Source organism: Epargyreus clarus, unplaced genomic scaffold (assembly GCF_041222505.1).
Source record: "Epargyreus clarus isolate Ecla_fem2 unplaced genomic scaffold, WU_Ecla_fem_2.2 ptg000017l, whole genome shotgun sequence".
NCBI lineage: Eukaryota > Metazoa > Arthropoda > Insecta > Lepidoptera > Hesperiidae > Epargyreus > Epargyreus clarus.
In genome coordinates, this window is record NW_027332225.1 from 13,423,066 (window position 1) to 13,443,132 (window position 20,067).

General features: G+C 35.7%; 4 protein-coding genes and 1 long non-coding RNA gene across 10 annotated transcripts in view; 2 read left to right on the forward strand and 3 right to left on the reverse strand.

Moving 5' to 3' along the window:
- Positions 1-455: 455 nt before the first annotated feature.
- On the reverse strand, positions 456-3,792 carry LOC140749297 (uncharacterized). Its single transcript, XM_073082364.1, has 4 exons — positions 3,606-3,792; positions 2,230-2,455; positions 1,758-1,876; positions 456-731 (listed from the first exon to the last, which is right to left on the reverse strand). Exons 1-4 carry the CDS (start codon positions 3,696-3,698, stop codon positions 579-581), a joined length of 591 nt encoding a protein of 196 aa, XP_072938465.1. The 5' UTR covers positions 3,699-3,792; the 3' UTR covers positions 456-578.
- Positions 3,793-4,555: 763 nt separating this feature from the next.
- Positions 4,556-9,773, reverse strand: LOC140749263 (uncharacterized). Its single transcript, XM_073082305.1, has 9 exons — positions 9,622-9,773; positions 8,903-9,137; positions 8,556-8,692; positions 8,026-8,142; positions 7,087-7,230; positions 6,331-6,610; positions 5,863-5,976; positions 5,478-5,525; positions 4,556-4,748 (listed from the first exon to the last, which is right to left on the reverse strand). Exons 1-9 carry the CDS (start codon positions 9,709-9,711, stop codon positions 4,615-4,617), a joined length of 1,299 nt encoding a protein of 432 aa, XP_072938406.1. The 5' UTR covers positions 9,712-9,773; the 3' UTR covers positions 4,556-4,614.
- A 757-nt stretch (positions 9,774-10,530) lies between these two features.
- Positions 10,531-13,985, forward strand: Zip88E (Zinc/iron regulated transporter-related protein 88E). The gene is made up of 4 exons (XM_073082050.1): positions 10,531-11,510; positions 12,717-12,929; positions 13,169-13,325; positions 13,801-13,985. The coding sequence occupies exons 1-4, from the start codon at positions 10,947-10,949 to the stop codon at positions 13,815-13,817; spliced, it is 951 nt and encodes a 316-aa protein (XP_072938151.1). The 5' UTR covers positions 10,531-10,946; the 3' UTR covers positions 13,818-13,985.
- LOC140749043 (uncharacterized) overlaps positions 13,974-20,067 on the reverse strand; it is a 181,080-nt gene continuing 174,986 nt past the window's right edge. For all 6 annotated transcript variants that reach the window (XM_073082054.1, XM_073082055.1, XM_073082056.1 and 3 more), the window contains 2 exons: positions 19,604-19,698; positions 13,974-16,735 (listed from right to left, as the gene is read on the reverse strand). In XM_073082054.1, the coding sequence (XP_072938155.1) occupies positions 16,198-16,735; positions 19,604-19,698 (633 nt within the window). In that variant the 3' untranslated portion in view covers positions 13,974-16,197. The remainder of the gene's footprint in view (positions 16,736-19,603; positions 19,699-20,067) is intronic.
- On the forward strand, positions 17,676-18,834 carry LOC140749073 (uncharacterized). Its single transcript, XR_012103020.1, has 2 exons — positions 17,676-17,889; positions 18,156-18,834. It is a non-coding gene; the product is annotated as an uncharacterized LOC140749073 (long non-coding RNA).

Consider the following 20,067-nt stretch of genomic DNA (forward strand, 5'->3'; position numbering starts at 1 on the left):
ATGGTCGTTTTCTCTGTCTGCAATAAAAATATATCATTATAAAGACGATAAGATTAACATCAATAATCATGTAACTGGTGGTGATATTGCAATTCATAGGGTTTCTAACACCCTTAAAAGGTACCTATAAATGTAGAGCTACATTTAAATAAAAGGCTGTATTACGCAAAAACTACTTTTATTGTTAATTAAAATATATAATAACATAGTTAAGAGTATTTCGTGTAAAAGGAACTAAAGTAAGGATTACACTAAAAACTAAAAGTAACTTAAAACAACTGAAAGACTGAATAAAAATCTTATGGAAGTATTGCCTTTCTTATTTTATTAACTAAAATTAACTTTTACGTAATTAAAATTAAGGGGCAACATTTTCTGTAGAATAATAGAACTATGGTGAGGTTTACATTAATTAGCCTGCAATCTGCACATATATTTTAATATATTAACTTTTCCAACTTAACGTGGATGGGCCAACATCAATGTAGTCGCTCTAGGTTTTAATTAGAGGTTAAAAGCTTCGATCAAGAATTTGGTATTGTTGATCGAAGGTCAAAAGTGTTCAATTAAAAACAATCTTAAACCTGAGCATCGCCTAAAGTGGAATTGCTTTTCGATAACATCGTAGGATGGTAGAAATCCGAGACAGCGCTGGGTGTGGAGACACTGGTCTCGTGAGTCGACTCTGTGTCCTCAGTGTCATCTACATTCGCAAATGATACTTGATGCTCCTGGAATAAAATATTAATGATAGTAGGGTATCATCATTATCATCTTCACCTATCACTGTCCCACTGCTGGGGACGAGTCTCCTCTCAGAATGAGAAAGATTAGGCCTATGGCCTAATCTTTCTGTCCACCGTGTTGGCAAAGTGCATATTGGTAGACTTCACATACCATTGAAAACTTTTTTATCTCGGATATGCAGATTTTTCTTCTCGATGATATCCTTCACCGTTTTAAGCAAATGATAATTAATTTCTAATACGCACATAATTTCGAAAAATCAGAGGTGCGTGCCTGGGATTTGAATCGCGGACCCCTCGATTAAGAGGCCGAGTTTCTTAACCACTGGGCTATCATTGTTTGATAGTAGGATCGGTGTTGTTTCACTGCGTAGGTGCCAATGCCACACCTCTTTCTTGCCTGACTTGAGTTTCGGTGAAAGGGTATGGATGCCAGCTGACTTATGAGACGATCAACTTAAACTTCAGAAGCAGCAATGCATTGGCTTTAAGCAGAACTTCCTTTTCTATATGGAGTTCATTACATATTTGCGTGAGGCATGACCGCGTACGATAAGGCAGACTGCATGCACGTTTGAAGGTGGTAGAACCCTTTGTGGTTCGACTCCGGCGGCACCACCGCCACACCTATTTCTGCCTATTAACATTAGTGTTAAGTGCTGCTGTGTTCTGATTTGAAGGGTGTGGTAAGGGAGACATACTTTTGCGAGGCGTTCCAGCTTCGACCTCAGGGGTAGCGGCGCATGTGTCGGCCTCAGGTGGATACATGTAATCCTATCTGGGGTTGATTACAGATGTCCATGGCAGCCACTTACCATCAGTAGTACTGCATGCTCATCTCCTACTGCTATATTATAAAAAATTGTTTTCTTCAGTATTGCATGATTTATATCAAAATATAGCCGATCCGCAACGGTTTCATATTTTTTATTGGGGTCCAAAAAATTATATTGGATTTGGTATTACATCAAATTGGTTTATTTAATAGAACCATTTTATGTTCAACTTTACCCTCTGCTTCACAGTATGGAGCTGGAACGCTCGGTGCACTACCTTCTGCAGTTCCACTAACTGCGTCTCTGTCACATTAGTCTTCCTTGCCAGTTTCATTAGTAACTTGCTTTCCTTCACTGCAACGTCAAAGGAGTTAAGCGCTGCTGTGTGCTGGTTTTGACGATGTGGTAATCCTTACCCGAGGCGATCCAACTTAGTCCTCGCGCATTTGTGTCTGATCTCAGGTAGAACTCTAATATTATCTGGGGTTGATTACAGATGTCTATGGGTGGCAGTGGCCACTTACTTCATACGGATTGACATAAGTTGAGTTTTTAGTAAAAGTGGGCGCCAAATAGTAATAATTTACTACTGAATGTAAGTAATATTGTATTTAAAGATTCTCAGAAGCTCTGCCCCATATTTGATATGTTTAGACGGCGACACATCCGGTAATAGATACCATTTCAGATTATAACACCAAACAAACCTTGGCCTTTATCAAAATGTTCCTGTATTATGTCCTTAGCTTTTACAACATCGTCATGACTTAAGCCGATATAACGTAGTTTGTAGTCCAAGTCTGGCTCACAAGCACAGTTGCAGACATCTCCGCATATCCGACAAGCAATGGATAACGCCTCACGAGCGTCGAGCAAAGCTGCCAAGTAGTCGGTGATGAATTGGTACAAGTTTTCGGGTTGCGAGCGTAACACCTAAGCAAATAACACTGTATGTAGTACATAGTAGTTTAAGCTTAATGTAAGTGGATTTTTATAAGACTGGCACTAGTATGTGGGTAAGACACACCCATAAAAAACTGTAACCAACTTGAAGCTGATCACAGATGCTTTGCCACTCATAATGAAATGATCACCTCATTAATAAATCAGCATTACAACCAACAGCTGTAATGAATTAAATATTCTTTAATGGGTGAAATTAGACATCGTTAAGAAATGTACATGCCTGAGAGTTTTGTAAACATTTCTCAAAAGTATGTATATGAAATCTGTCAATCCGCATTTAACAGCGTGGTGGACGATGCCAGGGCCGGATTTAGAGTATAGAGGCCTTGGGGCAACAAAGGAGTGGAGGCACCCTGGCCCCATATTTTCCGAATAAAATGAAAAAAAAAATTCAGTTGAGTTATTCAATAAATATTTTATTGTGAAACGCAGGTAGATTCTTTTAGTATTCATGTTTGTACAAAGTACTGTAGATAAAGGTAAAACAGCGAAAAAATATCAAAGGAAAAGATATATTTTTTTTTTACTAGTGTTTACTAGTCGGAATTAAAAAAAAATCCAACGTCTATTGTGGGAGCCCCTCTTTTGTGAAGGCCCCGGGGCTGCCGCCCCGGTTGCCCTCCCTTAAATCCGGCCCTGGACGATGCCCTAAATATTTATCACTTCGAAACTCACTCAATATCACCCAGCAGTATTACAGAATAGTACATTACAATACGAGGACGAAAAATTTTTTTCTGACAAGTGTGAGTTTGCAGGCCGAGCCGCAGGCGAGGACTGCAATCACACGAGTCAGAAAAACATTTTTCGTCCGCGTGTTGTATAAAATTTTATATTACGGGGTCGGAAATGGGGGTTTTGCGCACGCGAAGCGTGCGTAAAACGTCCATTTACGCACGCCGTGATATAAATGTATTTATGATATCGTTTCCATCAACCCATTACTGTCCCACTTCTGGGCACAGGTCTCCTATCAGAAGGGCTATTGGAATGAGATAAGATTAGTAGGTATTTGTGATGATAGTAATAAAAGTCTTCCGACCGTTATGAATCCGTAAATAGATCACTTTTACTCTCAGATCCCTATGAGTAAATAGTATATTACACTTTTAAATACTTCTCTGGATATATCACTCATTAACTCCTTTAATCCTTCCGGTAACGCTAATCTGCAACTTTCAAATATTTGAGACTGTAATAGATCTGCCATTATTATTAAAAAAGGATAAATGAACGTATAAAATATAATATTTCGTATATTATGCTATAGAAAAATTAAATCGAGTTGGCTGTGGATATTTTTGCACCAGAAATTTGAAAATATCATAAGTAACAGGGCCGCACTGAAAACCAGTCGCCGGAGTCTGTTATTTCTCACAAGTACCGGCAGAGACGGAGTACGACCATTTTTGCTGCTATACTGTATCGTTTACGTCACGTGTTTTTTTTTATTTTTTATTGTATCCCTTCCATTGTTATTATTTTCTTTTGTATGTAACTTGTATAGCATGTAAAATAAATGGTTTCCTTTTTTTCTTTCTTTTTAACACTACGATGTCAGTTCTTCACCAATAGATGGCGTTGTTTGCATTTAAATCGATCTTGAAGCAGATCGTGATACAGGACTGCTTGTCAATTTGAATTTGAATGAGAAAACATTTTATGTACCATGTGCTCACGATAATTGATCCAGCGAGCAACGATATCAGCAATAAAACTGATATTTAGAAAGTTTCGCCGTGACCTATTCCTTTAATAAGGTCAAAATATCGGTACGCTTATTAGTAAATCCACCACTGTCTTAACGAAACGATAACGAATCAAAAGCAAGATGTTTGAAAGTACTCCGAATTTATTCATTTTAAATTTAAATAGTAAGTAAGCAGTAATACCAAATCTTAAATAATATAACTTAAAACACATTTTGAAAAAATATAATATCATGATACTTAGCATAAAAAGAAAAAAAATATAGCTCCAGTATCAGTTAAATATTTTACGTGAATGGGTCAAAAAATTTAGGTGACATCTTAATTGGAAACCCTAAATAATCAATAAAATATTTATTGAAAAAGAAAAAAAAAATAATAAAACCAAAACGGAAAAATTCTTCTGCACAACTTTGTTCATTCAACCCCTTCTTCGCCACTGGTGGTAATGTCCTCGGCGATGTCCTCCACGTCAGTTGCATCCGTGTCTAGAGCAGATGTGGGCACTGATGCTGTTGGAGCACTCTCCCCGTCACCCTCGGTACGATCATCTAGAAATAAATCATTATCGTCATCATCAACCCATCACTAATCCACTGCTGGACACGGGTACAATCGTAGAATTGTTATTACAATATCAATGAATTCCTGAATGATAATACATTTATATTATGACATGAAATAATCAAATAATCAAATTTGTCGTTTAAATTATTAGTATCCGCTATATAGAATTAGAATTATTAATAATGATTAATTTGAAGACATCTCTTTAATTATATAATTTTAATTTTGACGATTCCTGTATGACATATATTTGACTTTGCCATGTAATAATGAACAAGACATAAATTTTGCACGCCCAATGTTGTAGAACATAAGATACTTATTATAAATTTATGATCCTTGTAAAATACTATGTTCTTGCAAAAAAAAATATTTAAAGAATGAGAGGTATTAGGCCTTAGTCCACCGCGGTGGCCAAGGCTTTACATACTTTAAAAACATTTTGTTTTTAAGATTTTTCAGATATACTGGTTTCCTCCATATGTTTTCCTCCGCCGTTCAAACAAGCAACAGCAACAAGCACAGAAAACTTTGATAAACCAGAGGTTCCTGGGACATAAACCTCTAATCTTTCGATTGATAGGGCGCGGATTAACCACAAAGCTATAACTGCTTTTACTGGATCAGTATGTAACAGTAATGGGTTGATGATGACTATCTGCTCTTTAATTGATAATGTCCTTTGTTAAAAATAAATATCGTGTGTACGGTACCTGGAATCTCCTCGGGGACTTCTTGCGCCTCAGTGGTCACATCGTCCACTACGTGTGTTTTTTGTGCTTCATCAGTTATAACTTCAGGTGGAGCCTAAATTAAAAAGTATATTTAAGTAGTATAAGTGATGAGTTGGTATAATTATATAAATCTATTGTTTTCGTCTAAATGGTAAACTCAGAATATCAAAAACCCTAAATAATAAAAAAAGTAACCTACTCTTATATCCTTACGAAAGTCTCATGAAAATGAGTTTGCCATTTCCAGCAAAGAATTCTATATAGTGTAAGTTTCAAATATGTATTATATTGCAATTGAATTTGCAAATTATGTAACTAATGTATGTTCAGATATTATAAGTGCTTCTATTTTCGTATAGATTACAGATCACCTCAGCAAATGATATCAATTGTGGAGGCGGCGCTAGACTCGGATGACGGCTTTGCCTTGGTGTTGGGTCTGGAACTGTGCTTGGCAATCGACTTTGACGAGCTCCACCTGCCAAAATGGCGATGATTAAATATTTAATTATTTAAATAATAGAAGTAGCATACAGGCAACAGGCATAAAGACTCTTTGTGCTTAGACACCGTAGCCACCATCGCTTCATCTATTTCTGTCTAATAACAGCAGTGTGAAGCGCTGCTGTGTTCTGTTTTGAAGGGCAAGGGAGACATATTTTTCGAGGATTTCAGTGTAGCTCTATTATATAGGAGTGTAGTTCTATTTCTACCTAAGGCCTTGGCCTTGGCCTTAGGTAGGAATTTAAACGTATCGAAGATTGATTATAAATGTCTAAAAGCGGCAGGAGCCGGTTATCACCAAGCTTATTATAATAATTAAATGTTAAACCTTCTGTCATATAAGTCGGAGCATAACTAGCAGCTCTGCTTCGACGACGTTCTAGAAGGCCTTCTGACGCAGGCATTTGTGAAGGAGCAAGCAGACTCTTAGTGGACTTCATGTCAGCCACCCGACTCGGTGCCCTGGAGCGGTTTCCATCCTCATCCTCTACGAAATCCATGTCTTCCACGTGAGTGATTGCTGTTTGAGGATCGTAAGGCAGGCCAAGCTTCTCAGTGGCATGCGCATCGAACATTCCGCTTACGTCGTCTTCACGGACTGTTAAATTCTGAAACGTATTCGTTTTTTTTATGTGATAAAACAAAATAGATGTAGATGAAACAAATTTCAAGGATCTCTTCTCCTAATAAGAGGATAGATATTACACTATACTTCAATGTCTGTTGATTGACGGTTTGTTGATTGGTAGGTTTCCCTATGATAATTACCTTCATGGCCAAAAAATGTGTTTATGTTTATGTTTATGTTTTTTGGAAATTGACAAGTACGTACTTGGATTTTGATACATTGCAATAAGAATGGGAGACCAACATAGTTTAAACAATTCTGGACTTTTTTTAATCTAATGTGAAATTAAACTTTTATATTTTTGAATTTCATCTTAAATGTGTCTGTCCGTTATTAATATCTTACTCGAAGATTATTGACACTATATACTCGTATTTATTACAAGTTCTTATATAAATTTCTACAGCTGTAATGCTGTAGTAATTAAATGAAAATGGTGGTGGCATTTCAGCTCACAATAAGTGGTCCCAGGTCAATTTCTCTGGACGCAGCTATGTCGAGCGGCGGGCCAGGAAGATCCACTTTGGGTTTCTTCTTCTTCTTCTTAGGCTTAAGATGCTGGAGAAGATTACGCCGTACATGATACCCTCTGTATGCTGCCTGTATTTAAAATAAAAATGTAGTAAAAAGTGAAAAAAGAAATAACTAGTTCCATTAAGTACATTACTTATTAAAAAAATAAGTCCATCATCATTAGCTGTTAAAAGTCAATTGCTTGAAATCAAATCAAATCAAAACAGTTTATTTGATTTGATTTGATATAGAAGTAAGCTATCCCTCAATAGACGTGCTAGTTGGTGATCGTCTTCGTCAAAATTCATTCTTCACCCACTAAGTCATACTTTGAAAGATAAAGAAGTTCTTGGGCGTTCCCACCATATGGTGTTGACAGGTAAATATTATGTTAACCCCCTTACAATTATTTTTCTATCTATCTAAGTAGTGCAAAACTGCTGTCATGGGTTGCGGCAGTTTTAACACGTGAATTTAATTACTTTAGTCAACTTGTGCAATCTTTTTTTATAATATTGGAGTAGCAGACGAGCATGCAGTCCACCTGATGGTAAGTGGCTAGTGCCACCCATGGACATCTGTAATCAACCCCCAGATAGAAATAGATATTCCTACCAGACGTCGGCCACAGATGCGCCGCTACCCCTGAGGACTAAGCTGGAACGCCTCGGAAAAGTCTGTCTCCCTTACCACACCCGTCAAACCGGAACACAGCAGCGCCTAACACTGCTGTTAGTAGGTAGAAATAGGTGTGGCGGAGGTGCCGCCGGAGTCGAACCATAAAGGGTTCTAAGGGTTCAAATTTACTGTTATGCATTTACTGTTTCTATATTTAGGTTTAAGTATAAGATTCTTAGTAGCGCTTGATGTTGTTGTAAATACCTGTATTTTTTCTGTTGCTCTGGTAAGTTCAGTAAACGATGGCTTTGTCCTCTTGTAGATTTGTAAAGTTCTCTCAGCGGCAATCTCCCAAGGCTCTTCTGGAGTCACTTTCATGTTCTAAAAATCGATATCAACCTATATTTTTTAATTCAAAATAGGTTCTTTACAGATAAGTTTTTGAATGCCAATACAATTACCACCATTTCACAAGGTGTTTCGTTATGGAGAAGAAGTGGCGAAAGAAAATCCATAACACACATCTTTACATGTGGAGCTGGGGCAACTTCAGACCACACCGTTTTATCAGTCAAATAGTCACTCAGCCTATAATACGCTTTTTTACATTACATTTACATACATGTGGTGGGGTATTTAGTAGTCTACAAAATACCCGACCACATCTTGTGTAATTTAAAATGTATGTAGCGAATACAGTTACCCATCGAGAAATCATAAATCGTCATCTAGAAATCATAAATATCATAATTTTCTATTCATTTCAGCATATTAATATCAATTTCTGGAGTTACCTGCTCCAAAAGCTTCTTCCTGTACCAATAGTCACGGTAAGCATTTCTTGCTACTTGACAGACTTTTGCCGTTTTTACTTCATCTAAAACCACTTGTGTTAGGATTCTCTTTATTATTTGTGCTTCTTTTACGGTTTCTACAAAAGATAAATTAACATAATAACATATGTCGTTAATAATTACTTGTTTATCATTACTAACATATTGTGTTGTTATATCGTTGTAACGTAAATATATATTTTGATTATATCTTGTAATTCTATTTTTTCATTATTAAAATTTGTCTTCTTTCTTTAAGCTGTAAGGTTAGATACCTTACAGCTTATTCCCCTATTAATTTTAATCACCTTTTCCTTCTGTAGGTTCAAATTCTTCTATCTCTTCTTTAATAATATCAGCAATAATGAGAGCTTGTTCGCCTGTTACACCAATTTCAAACAAATGCTCCGCGACTGACGGCCGACAATCGCACAGATCGTCCAGCACCCTGACAGCCAGTATACCGTGCTCTCGTGTGATGAGGAGCACGGATAAATAGTTTGCTATGAAGTCGTAGATCTTTGGAGGTTGCTCTCTAAGAACCTGTAAGAAGAATATGACATTCTTTTCTACCGTGCCTCTTTATACGACTTTTACGTAAAACCACCCTTAGTAAGAAACATTTTACTCTACCATTTTTATGTGACTTTACGTAAACGTCCTACTGTAAATAACACTTTAGTTCACTTGGATAGCACATTTGGTATAATAAAACTGCTTGACTTAACCAAGTAATATTTCCAATACGTGCGATACAATACGTTTGTCCAGTACGGATGAATTTACGTACTCACATTTAAATTAAGTTATCATTTTTATGTTACGTGATAATTAAGTTTCAATTATGAATTATTTTTATTATATTGAACATCATATTAATACATTTATACGTTTGTCGAGTGACTCACAATAAGCGTTTACCGATGAATAAATAAAACATCAGACTTCTATATTATCACAGACCGGTAGGTATTGTATATAAGTCTGTATATATTATATTACTTATCTGATTTCATTCCCTACTTACCTCTCTAGAAATATCTGACATGAGTTCCTTAAGCCCTTCGGGAATGGTGAAAATATTAGCACATCCATGTTTTTGTAAAAGTTCGTTCATTTTATTTGTTAAATAAATTTCAGAAGTGTTAATGTCATTTTTGTCAAATATCGTATGCTGGCAGAGATTTACTTTTTATTTTTAAAATATTTTTTTCAGACAGAACTTTAATTGAGACAAAAAACATATTATAGTATAGAGTAATAATAGTTAATTTAGATTAACAGATGAACACACAGACAGTGTATATTTTTTATCTTATCAATGACTAATTTAGCCTGAGAGCTATCAATGTTGTGTATGCACACATGATGTACACATTTGGTTAGGTTTCTTTTATATTATAGAATTTAAAATTGTCACGGTGAAACTATGTGCACGGTAGGTAAAAAGGCAAAATTTTCGCAAATCTTGAGTCTTGACAATGACCACTATATTGTTCTATATATTTAATCTCTTTGGCCGTGAATCATTTTGTGACGAAAGATTAGTTTTCTCGGTTCTTTGTTTAAAACGCCACAGTAATCGACCTTGTACATATGGCCAATATAATTTGACCCCCGATTTTTGCTTTAATTTCAAGGTTTGGGTCATCCATTTTTCCTATTTCATAGTCCATCTATCTTCATACAATGCACGCATGTGATCATTTTTATATATACACGTTAACAATTAGCACTATTCTAATTACTAAACATATTCCTTTATTGTATCTTAAAATAATACAAAGTTATTTGTAAATCTGACCACATCACAGCTCTAATTATAATGGTTGATCGAGCGAATTGGCGTCGCATTGTTTATCAATTGATTCACGACTCTAATGGCTTCATAATATGTATTATTGTAAATGCCATTTATTGGTAACGCATGTATTTCCTATTTTTTTATCACTACCCGCGTAAACTCGGTTGAGCTCACACGACTGATCGTATATCAGAAGTGTTTGGTTTGTGTACACGTGATATTATTGGCGTTCCTGATAATAAAGTGTAAATAAGAGATAAAATACAAACGTGGTTTCGTAAGTTCGGAAATGTGCATCGAATATGTTTAGTAGGTGACGGTTCTTCCCTGTAGGACGCGAGTGAATCACACACATAGGACATAAACTGAACCTTTTTTGAATTTATACGATTGGTGTCCCAAAGAAACATTTTTGTAATAAGTGTTTACAAACATAGTGTTGAGTTAAAATAGGTATGAAGTCACAAACATTGTGTTTAAGGAACGATTTATAAAGTAGTTGGAATAAAAGTGAGTTTGGACGCAGAACCGAGAAAATACCCACAAAAATGGAGTTGACAACAGCACAAGCACTAGCAATGCTTGCTCTTGGACTTGGTAGCTTCATAACCGGGATGATACCAGCCTTTGTGTCAGAGAGTGCACGACAAAGACATCCTCTCTTCATTTCTTGCTTACTCTGCTTCGGCGGAGGCGTTCTTCTCTCGACATCTGTTGTCCACATGCTTCCAGAAGCAAGAGAGAAGTTACCAGAATATTCAGAATTGATGCTGTGTGTGGGATTCTTTTTAGTGTTTTTGGTAGACGAGATCGTACACATTTTCTACGGTGCTCACGATCATAACCAGATTGTTGGTAACAGATTGTCACAGCATATTCATAGAGGATACGGTACTGTAGAGGCGACCAGTCTTCTGAATGATCCGAGGATCGTAGATGGGGAAATGAGGGAGCGATGTTGTGGGGACGCTGGTAATCCTAGGATGTGTCATGTTAGTCACACGCCACCGTGTAATCAGAGCTCGTCTGGAGTGATCGGACTGCTCTGTGCTTTATTCGTGCATAGTGTGTTAGAAGGGCTGGCTATAGGTCTACAAGAAAGTCCTTCTCAGGTGGGTATTGTGATTAATTCTTAAATCGGATTATTTTACAACTTTTATAGATTCAGATAATGTTTTTTCAAAACATTTTCAATTAGAATAAAAGTTTGGTTTGGGATGAACAATAATTTAGCTACACTTGTACATTACACGGTAATTAAAATGTAATTAAAATTAAGTATGCAATTAAGGGCAATGGAAAAATGCAATTTAAGTACCTACTTATCGTTATTCATTAAATGTTCTATTTAATTAATGATTATTCATGTACATTTCCTGTCTTTAATAATTTACATTTATAGAGATAACCAGTCCTGTAACAATATGTGTATTTCATTCATTAAGTTTGATAACTTTTTAATATAACAATCACACTTTTAAGTTAGAATACAAACTACTAAAAGATACTTCATAATATTTTAGTGCTTACTAAGTAACAGAAGGATAGTTGTAGAAGGAAATAGTCATATTTTCAAAATATTGAGTTTTTTAAACTCCTGTATTGATATTATCTCTGTCTTACTTATACTTACTTCAAATAAAAACACATTATCGCAAAAAATCAATATCTACTGAGTCTTCGCATCCAAGCGATCCTTGAAAATATCGATAATTGATTTTACATGACTAATTTCCTTTTTCAAATTAGATATTCTCATGGGTAGGAGTTTTTATTTAACCTCAAGTGAACTACTTTTATGGCTTCCATTATACGATAGAAACCATTATAGGAAATGTTTAAATTTTTCCATGCTCACAAGAAAATTATTGTCAATAATTTTGTATTATTGCCCCACTTGACCTACATTGGTTAGTGTCATTAAGCAAGCGATAATTTAGATAATCAGGCGAGATTATGGTGTGTGTGATATCAAAATTCTCAGCCTTGTCAATTACGATGTTATCGATGAGCTTGAGTTGATTCCTTTCGTTTTTCCATTAATATTTTTTAATGCTTTGATCAAATATTTTACTTATTTTAATGTGTATGCGACTCGCATTAAGATACTATACAACAATTGTACCTTTTTTATGTAATTATTTTTAAATATTACTTATTATCATTGCTTTTTAATTACTTGAATTATATGATTTAGATTCATTGCAATCGGATGGCTAAAAATCTTCTATAATCCATCATCAAATATTTTTAAAATCCAATTGCTATTTGATGATGACTGGTTTAAAAAGAGTTAATTGTGAATTTGAACTTTTCAGGTGCTACTTCTCCTTGCCGCGGTGGTCAGTCACAAATTTGTGGTGGGTTTCTGCCTGGGCGCGGAGATCTGTGCGAGTTCCTCTCGTAGTCTGTGCATGCACATTGTGTGTGTGCTTATCTTCAGTGGGGGCTCCGTCGGGGGTATTGCTATCGGAGCCGGGTTGGAGTCTGTCACTGTTGTGAAGGAAACCTTGGCTGTGCCTATCATGCAGGTATGAAATTTGTATGGAGTTAATATTTGTTTTGCAGATTGCAGGTTATTTATAATAATAGTACACCTGTCGTTAATTGGATTTTCAATGGAACATTCAGATAACGTAGAAGAATCTGAAGTGAAAATAAAAATAAACAGTGTGTAAAGGCCTAATCCTTCTCATTATGAGAGGAGACCCGTGCCCAGCAGTGGGACGAGAATGGGCTGATGATGAACATGTTCTCGTTTGGTTTCCAGGCACTAGCAGCGGGTACTCTCCTCTACGTGACGGTCAGTGAGATCCTCCCGCGGGAACGCGCGCGGTGGCACGAGCGACAACGTAGCGCTGGGATAGCACAGTTCATAGCCGTCGTGCTTGGGTTTGGACTCATGTATCTCACTACTAAGTTATTAGGTAAGGACACTTTGATGTTGTATAAAAAAATACAACTTTTTTTTGCAAATCCTCTGTAATGTTTCCTAAACGTTCCTAAATTGTTTATCATTAGTTAGGTTTGCTAATTGTAATTATATCGATTCGTAAAAGAAAGTATTCATAGGCAAACAATATTTTTTTTTCGAATTATAATGTGTATATGTGTATTATAGAAATTAGCTTAAAATTGCACTGATACTTTTCACACATATTTTATTACAAAAATCTCTGAAAACTTTTGTTGTTTACAATTGCTTTCAATAGATAGCAGTAGTTTCATTTCAACGTAAAAAAACAGTAAGCTTATATAAGTTGTATTTTTTTAATCGGCAACGATGCTTTTAGGTTATGCTATATTAAGATATAAAAATCTTTACAAATGAATATAGATAATTTATTGTGTTTTTGTTAAACATTTGTCGATACATCTAATTATTTTATGTATTTTTTTCAGATCACGACGTTGTTTGAGAAATTATGATCTTAAATGATACTTGATATAAAGTGTGTGCTAAAACTTCTAAAGGAGTACCCATTGTCAGGGTACATTTTGAAGTGTGACAATAATCTCTGAACGGTTGACATAATGTGAATTTGTTTTAAATTGACTAATTGAAAATAAAACAATTTTCTATTTCAGGTTTTTATTTTATTTAAAATTGTGTTTTATCATCAACAATTTTCTTAATGATTGTGATGACAGGTCTGACAAAGTACAATTTGTGATGAAAACGAAAAATTTAACAGAATTCAATAAGTATAATGAAGACACTATTTTAATTTACTTTATGGGAATAATTATCTACTTATTTATGGTCAGGAACAGTTCCTGGGTGTATTATAACTATAATTTGATGTTAAGTACAGTGACTTAACGGACTATAATCTGACTATCTCGTACAAAGTTTAATAATCTGAATAAACTATACACAATTTACTATAAAATAAAACACATGGCACTGTTACGTGATGTAAGTAGTTAGCTATTTGTTAGCTCGAGTTCTATTGTTATTAACGCCATCTGTGATGATTTTTACAAACTAAAGTTGGTTACTACTCGACGACAGATGGCGTTGTACGTAATGAATTTTACTCGAATGTTATGTAGACATTTTTTGTTTGAATGACACATTTAAATGCACAAAATAATCTCAGTCCACAATACTATTGTGTTATTATATACATCAATATTTATGGAAGCGATTTTACATACAATACTATACTGAATATCGGAATACCTCGTATTACACAGTATAAATAAATGAATTAATCCTTAACATACTAATTTTAAATACAATAAAAGTATTACAAAATAGAAAATAATACAGATCTTTGACTCGACGCACTTAAGCCTACCAAGGAAGTATTGTTACGATACAATAACAAAAATTATTTATAAAATTGTTATCTTTGAATAAATATTCTTAATTTTAATGTTGATAAGAGAGCATTATATTCAGTTGAATTAATTTTATAACCTCACTATGCGAAATTCTATTTTTTTTATTTATAAGCGATCATATTATTGATCGATTGGATAAGGCACTTATTTATTTTGAAAAAGAAGATCTCAACTACAAATAGTTTTATAAATATTCAATATTCTATTGCTTCATTTAATAATTTCATTGATCGAAATTTAATTGTTCCCATTAATTTATTTTTTTAGGATAAAATTTTATTTTGTCACAGGTAAAATCCGTAGTGAGGTAAATAAAGAAAACACTGCGCCTCGTTTGAAAGATAAAACGGTAACTATTAACATTATCGACGATGGAAAGAAACTTTTATCTGTACTTAACTGATAAGTATTTAACCAACTGCACCTGAGAAAGTAACATTGCATGATAAAGAACTTAAAAGTTAAAATTGTGATTAGGCCCAATATAATCAAAGATATGACGAATTTTAATAGGTGTATAAAATTTACAGCAAAACTTCTTTCCATTTGACGATACTTTTTGATCACGAACGACATATATTCAATTCATACATAATAACATATTCAGAAATAGATTAACAATCTAAGATGATATGATAATTATGTTAATCACGACAAATTGCAAAAATATTTCGCGGAATATAATTTTGAAATAGAGCAATCAAATTAATATGATTGTCATAAAATAAATAAATGATCATGCTAATGACGATAGCGAATATAAAATTTTATTTAACGATGTCACTGAAGAGTTAATAAAACGAGTCGATATAAATAACAAAATATAACATCAAGAGAATTAACAAAAATGCTTTAATTTATTACACAATCTGTATCTAACTTAATTAATAGTTTCTTGTTGATTATATGACGTTAGTGAACATTTATTATAATGGAGACACGTATTGAATACGCGAGGGAATAAAGTCGATTTTACAAAAATGTATAAGAATTTTACAAATGAGTCAACAATGTAAAAATTGATAAGGCACATCGGCAAGGCACTTTAGTTGTACAAGATCGAGAATAACTCCACAATACTACAACAAGAAGCGTAATAGACGAAAAAAATTCAAAATAAATACATTGAAATACATCTACCGAGTTGCTTAAACAAGTGTACACCTGACTTGATGGCATCGGTAACATGTTACAAACGTTAAAATGCCATAGCATCTGATAAAAATATTGGTTTTAGGTTAAACTTAATTATAAAGAATGTAAATTGTGTTTTAGAATTACATTTTAATACAGTGTTAAGTTCGAACGAACTTGTCGATGCTAATTAGACTCGTTTTAGCGCTAGTAATGTTACAAATGCTATGGCACATCAACCAACTAATACTAAGTCGGGAAGATTCCGCGTTAATTTGTTCAAAGTCCCACTGGTTAGCACTAGCACAGAGCGAATCAAGTGTCATCGTCTTCTTCTATCCGTTTGTTTTTCTTCCTCTGCCTGTGTCTCTCCAGCCGCTTCCGATGCGCGGTCTTCCGCTTAGGCGGTGTTATTTGGCACTCACAACCTGCACGCACAATAACATAGTCCATCGACCACCCGCCGGAGCCGGGCACCGAGAAGTGTCCCTCTGGACGGTGCCGCTGTGGCATCTCCGTGCCAGACGAGTATCGCACTAACGCGTACGAGTACGAATACTTCTGCACGCACCTCGACTGGTTGTAGAGTCGCGCGTCGACGAATCGACACGGCTTGTCGACGACGTCCGGAGCGCAGGAGAGCTCATAGAGCCGCTGTTTATTCTCACCGTCCTCGTACAACTCTACGTAGAGGCCGGTGGGCGTCCGGCCGCCTTTCTTGGCGACCATCTCGAGTACCGAGGGGCAACACTCGACCACGTCTCGATGGGAGCCCTCCCGCCGCAGTATCGACTGCATCTCGCGCCAGTGCGAGCGCTTCCACGCTGCCGTCGCGTCCAGCTCCTCGTCCGTCCTGAAACATAGCATAAGATATATTTCCTGTTATCTGAGCAAATTCTAATGTTAAATAGTCGCAGATGGTAGTAGTTGTATGCAATAGATGGTCTTGTCGCTTAAACAGCAAGGTAAGGAGCGCAAGAAAAAGAAATGTAAAAAGTAAGAAAGGTAATGATGTCAGGATGCTATGGAGATATATAAGATAGGTGTCTTATGGCACACAGAGCTTAAATAATAAAATAAAATAAGAATCAAATATCAGCACGTAAAAAGAACCATAACTGTTTCAACAAATTAAACAGAACGCAATATGGTTAGAAAAAGTATAATAAGTAAGAAACATTGTTACATTTCATGTAATTTTCATGTTTATCCTGATTATCCTTTACACGCAATTATCATTTACTTTGTAAATAACATTCTCTATTACATCAGAAGCTTAACGACTGCTTCTGAGTCGAGAAATTCAAAAACATTTCAATTGAATTTATATTCCTCTTACGCGATAAGCTATTCAAATAGGTCGGGACGCCAGTTAGGTCCAGGTTCATTTAATATGAGAAATACAGGAATGCTAATGTTCCTCCCGGTAATTGAAGCGGTAACTCCGTAACGTCAGGAATGGATAATGCTTAATCAAAACTGGTATATGCCTGCCTTCGGGCGATAGTTAGCGATGATTTATTTAAAAGGGGAGCAAATAGGAAGCGCTAATGAACGTAAGACTGCGGACCATTAGATTGTGTGCGGTTTTGTTTGTTGTAATGCCAGCTCTCAATCTTGTGGCGTTAGTAACGGACTAAGCGTACGGTAAGCAAGTTGGTAATTGTTTTGCTGTGTTATATCTTAAGTGTTTATTAGTTTAAAATTAAATTAATTGATAAAATGTTTCAAAATCGTTGCGTTTAATTGAAGTGAATCTCGTGTATTCGGGTATGGTACAATTATATTCGATCTATCCCTTTACACCCGAGATGATATGAGCGTGAGTTTCACTTTAAAAAAATTCCCACGTGATAGCTTCTTATTTTTCGAAACGCAACCGATGCCGATCGATCGTGAGGAGAGTATCGCACGTGATACCGGCTAAGTGAGCGGGGTGCAGACGGTCAGTTGTGCTAGGGACTCGTCCAAAGATGGCAGATTTTTTCGACCCGCGCACTGTCACAGGTATATAATTATTTTTGGTATTAAATGTTAAGTATCTATTATTAATTATTGCTAATTTAAAAGCTAAAAGAACACTAAATACGTGGACTTTAGTAGTTTATTCAATTAACTTGCAATTAAGATACAATTAGGTTGCAAATGTCAACTGTTACGATCGTGTGCCTACGGGTGTTGGTGCAGAATAACGTTTGATGAAAATGCTTTTATTGCTATTACCAGTTATGTGTAAGTTTCGTCAATAACAATTTTGTTTGTTTCAATTTTAGGGGTACATTTAAATGACGATCAGATTTTGCCAGTGCGGGGTGAGGAGAAATATATCGGACATTGAAGACCTTCATGAAAGTGAAGAGCTTCAGCCAAATAGATTAGAAGAGTTTCAATTTGAAGAATTGTGCCCTGAAACAGATCCAGAAGCACATGCAGACCCTCAAATAGAAATTAACCTAGAATTGAATCTGGAACTTGAGCCTGAACCTCAACCATCTACTTCGAAATCATCCCTAGAAATTTCTCGCCGCCGAGCATCTTCACGTCCAACACATCGAAAAATAACTTGGAAAAGAATACGTTTTCTGTCTTGAAAAGGTCTATACATCCCTACCAACATCTCCAGTAAAGTTTACAACGAAATATTTTTATTAATATTTTAATTGTGAGGCTCTTGATATGTAACCAGATGCACAAATTTATATTATCTAAGAAGAACCGGTCGAAAACTTAATTTAATTGCAATAGATATGGCTAAAGTTTTCTCTATCTGCATTATCATTGCATGTATTCCCTAGCCAAGAATACCTTCGCCTTGGAGACCTGGATTGAAGACGGAGGCAATAACGGAAGAAAGAAGAATGTTGATTTTCATAGAATTACGTAGTTTAGGTTTCATTGCCAAGACAGATTTTTTATAAAGACTAATGAAAATAAAGACAGTGATGTTAAATATCTACAAATTGTTTTAATTTTGTAATATTTTTTGATAAAAAACTATTTTTTTTTGCAATTTTCACGATCGTGAGTGTGACAGTTCCCACCGGAGACTCACGATCGTGCGGGTCGATTTCTGGATTAAGTATAAACTCTGGATTTTTTTTCCTATTTTTTTTGGATCCCTTAAGCTATATAAAAAGCCGTAATAAACGTTTTGAATCGGAAATTGCGAAAAAAAATCTTCGGGTGTAAAGGGCTATAAACAAGTTGGAACGCCTAGTGGTTCGGCTCCGGCGGCACCACCGCCACACCTATTTCTGCCTAATAACAGCAGTGTTAAGCGCTGCTGTATTCTGGTTTGAAGGGCGTGGTGACGGACACATACATTTTCGAGGCGTTCCAGCTTAATCCTCAGGGTTAGCGGCGTACCTGTGACCGATTACGAATACCTAATAATATCCAGGATTAAATAAAGATATCAATGGGCGGCAGTAGCCTACCAGCAGGTGGACTGCGCGGTCGTACTTATTTGTTATATAACTAACTTTGCCTGCTTTTTGTTCAATCAATCAAAATATAGCCTATAGCACTCCTGAACAGTGTAGCTTTCTGATTGTGAGAGAATTCATGATCGGTTCAGTATTTCGCAAGATCAACCGATGAATCGCGGGGTTGACGTTAGCGAAGACTCGCGCTTTAGCCCGTTCAGCTAACGAACAGTTACACACAAACCCACAAACATACAGGTGAATCTAATAAAAGGTTTAAAAAGCGATGTACTCACAACACGCGGTGCGCGTGGTGTGGTTGCGGCGCGCGGCGCACGCGGCTCGCGTTGCCCAGCACGTCGCCAGCGCCCGCCACTGCCCCACACAGCACCTGGAAATGTAACAGTATACTTTTAATGTTATGGAAATAAGTTCATTAATTATATTGTAGGTTATTAGTAGTGGGCCTTCAAAGTATTTAAAGTTTTAGATACTCATTGCATAACATTTTATGCAAGTAATCATGTTGGAACGGTGATACCCCAGCTGTTTGATTTTGTTTTTTTTTTACTAAGAAGAAGATCTTGACATTATGTTAAGATCTCAAGTGATATCTTACTTATCAGTGATAGAAGTTAACATTTCGGCGTTAAATTCTGAAAGTTTGGCTCTCAAGTATACAGCCCTAATTTTTCCAAATTATTGATGTTTAATGATAAGGGAAAATAATTATGTTGAGATAAATCGCGAGAATTTTCTG

What these genes read in the sequence shown, in the direction of transcription:
- LOC140749297 (XM_073082364.1), bottom strand. Translation starts at nt 3,698, where the DNA reads ATGGCAGATCTATTACAGTCTCAAATATTTGAAAGTTGCAGATTAGCG. An exon ending in TGAGTGATATATCCAGAGAA is followed by an intron (nt 2,456 to 3,605) that starts GTATTTAAAAGT and finishes TTATTTGCTTAG; the next exon opens with GTGTTACGCTCGCAACCCGA. An exon ending in TCCATACTGTGAAGCAGAGG is followed by an intron (nt 732 to 1,757) that starts GTAAAGTTGAAC and finishes ATTTTATTCCAG; the next exon opens with GAGCATCAAGTATCATTTGC.
- LOC140749263 (XM_073082305.1), bottom strand. Translation starts at nt 9,711, where the DNA reads ATGAACGAACTTTTACAAAAACATGGATGTGCTAATATTTTCACCATT. An exon ending in GGAAGAAGCTTTTGGAGCAG is followed by an intron (nt 8,143 to 8,555) that starts GTAACTCCAGAA and finishes ATCGATTTTTAG; the next exon opens with AACATGAAAGTGACTCCAGA. An exon ending in AGTCCCCGAGGAGATTCCAG is followed by an intron (nt 4,749 to 5,477) that starts GTACCGTACACA and finishes ATTTATTTCTAG; the next exon opens with ATGATCGTACCGAGGGTGAC.
- Zip88E (XM_073082050.1), top strand. Translation starts at nt 10,947, where the DNA reads ATGGAGTTGACAACAGCACAAGCACTAGCAATGCTTGCTCTTGGACTT. An exon ending in TACAAGAAAGTCCTTCTCAG is followed by an intron (nt 11,511 to 12,716) that starts GTGGGTATTGTG and finishes TGAACTTTTCAG; the next exon opens with GTGCTACTTCTCCTTGCCGC. An exon ending in TGGCTGTGCCTATCATGCAG is followed by an intron (nt 12,930 to 13,168) that starts GTATGAAATTTG and finishes TTTGGTTTCCAG; the next exon opens with GCACTAGCAGCGGGTACTCT.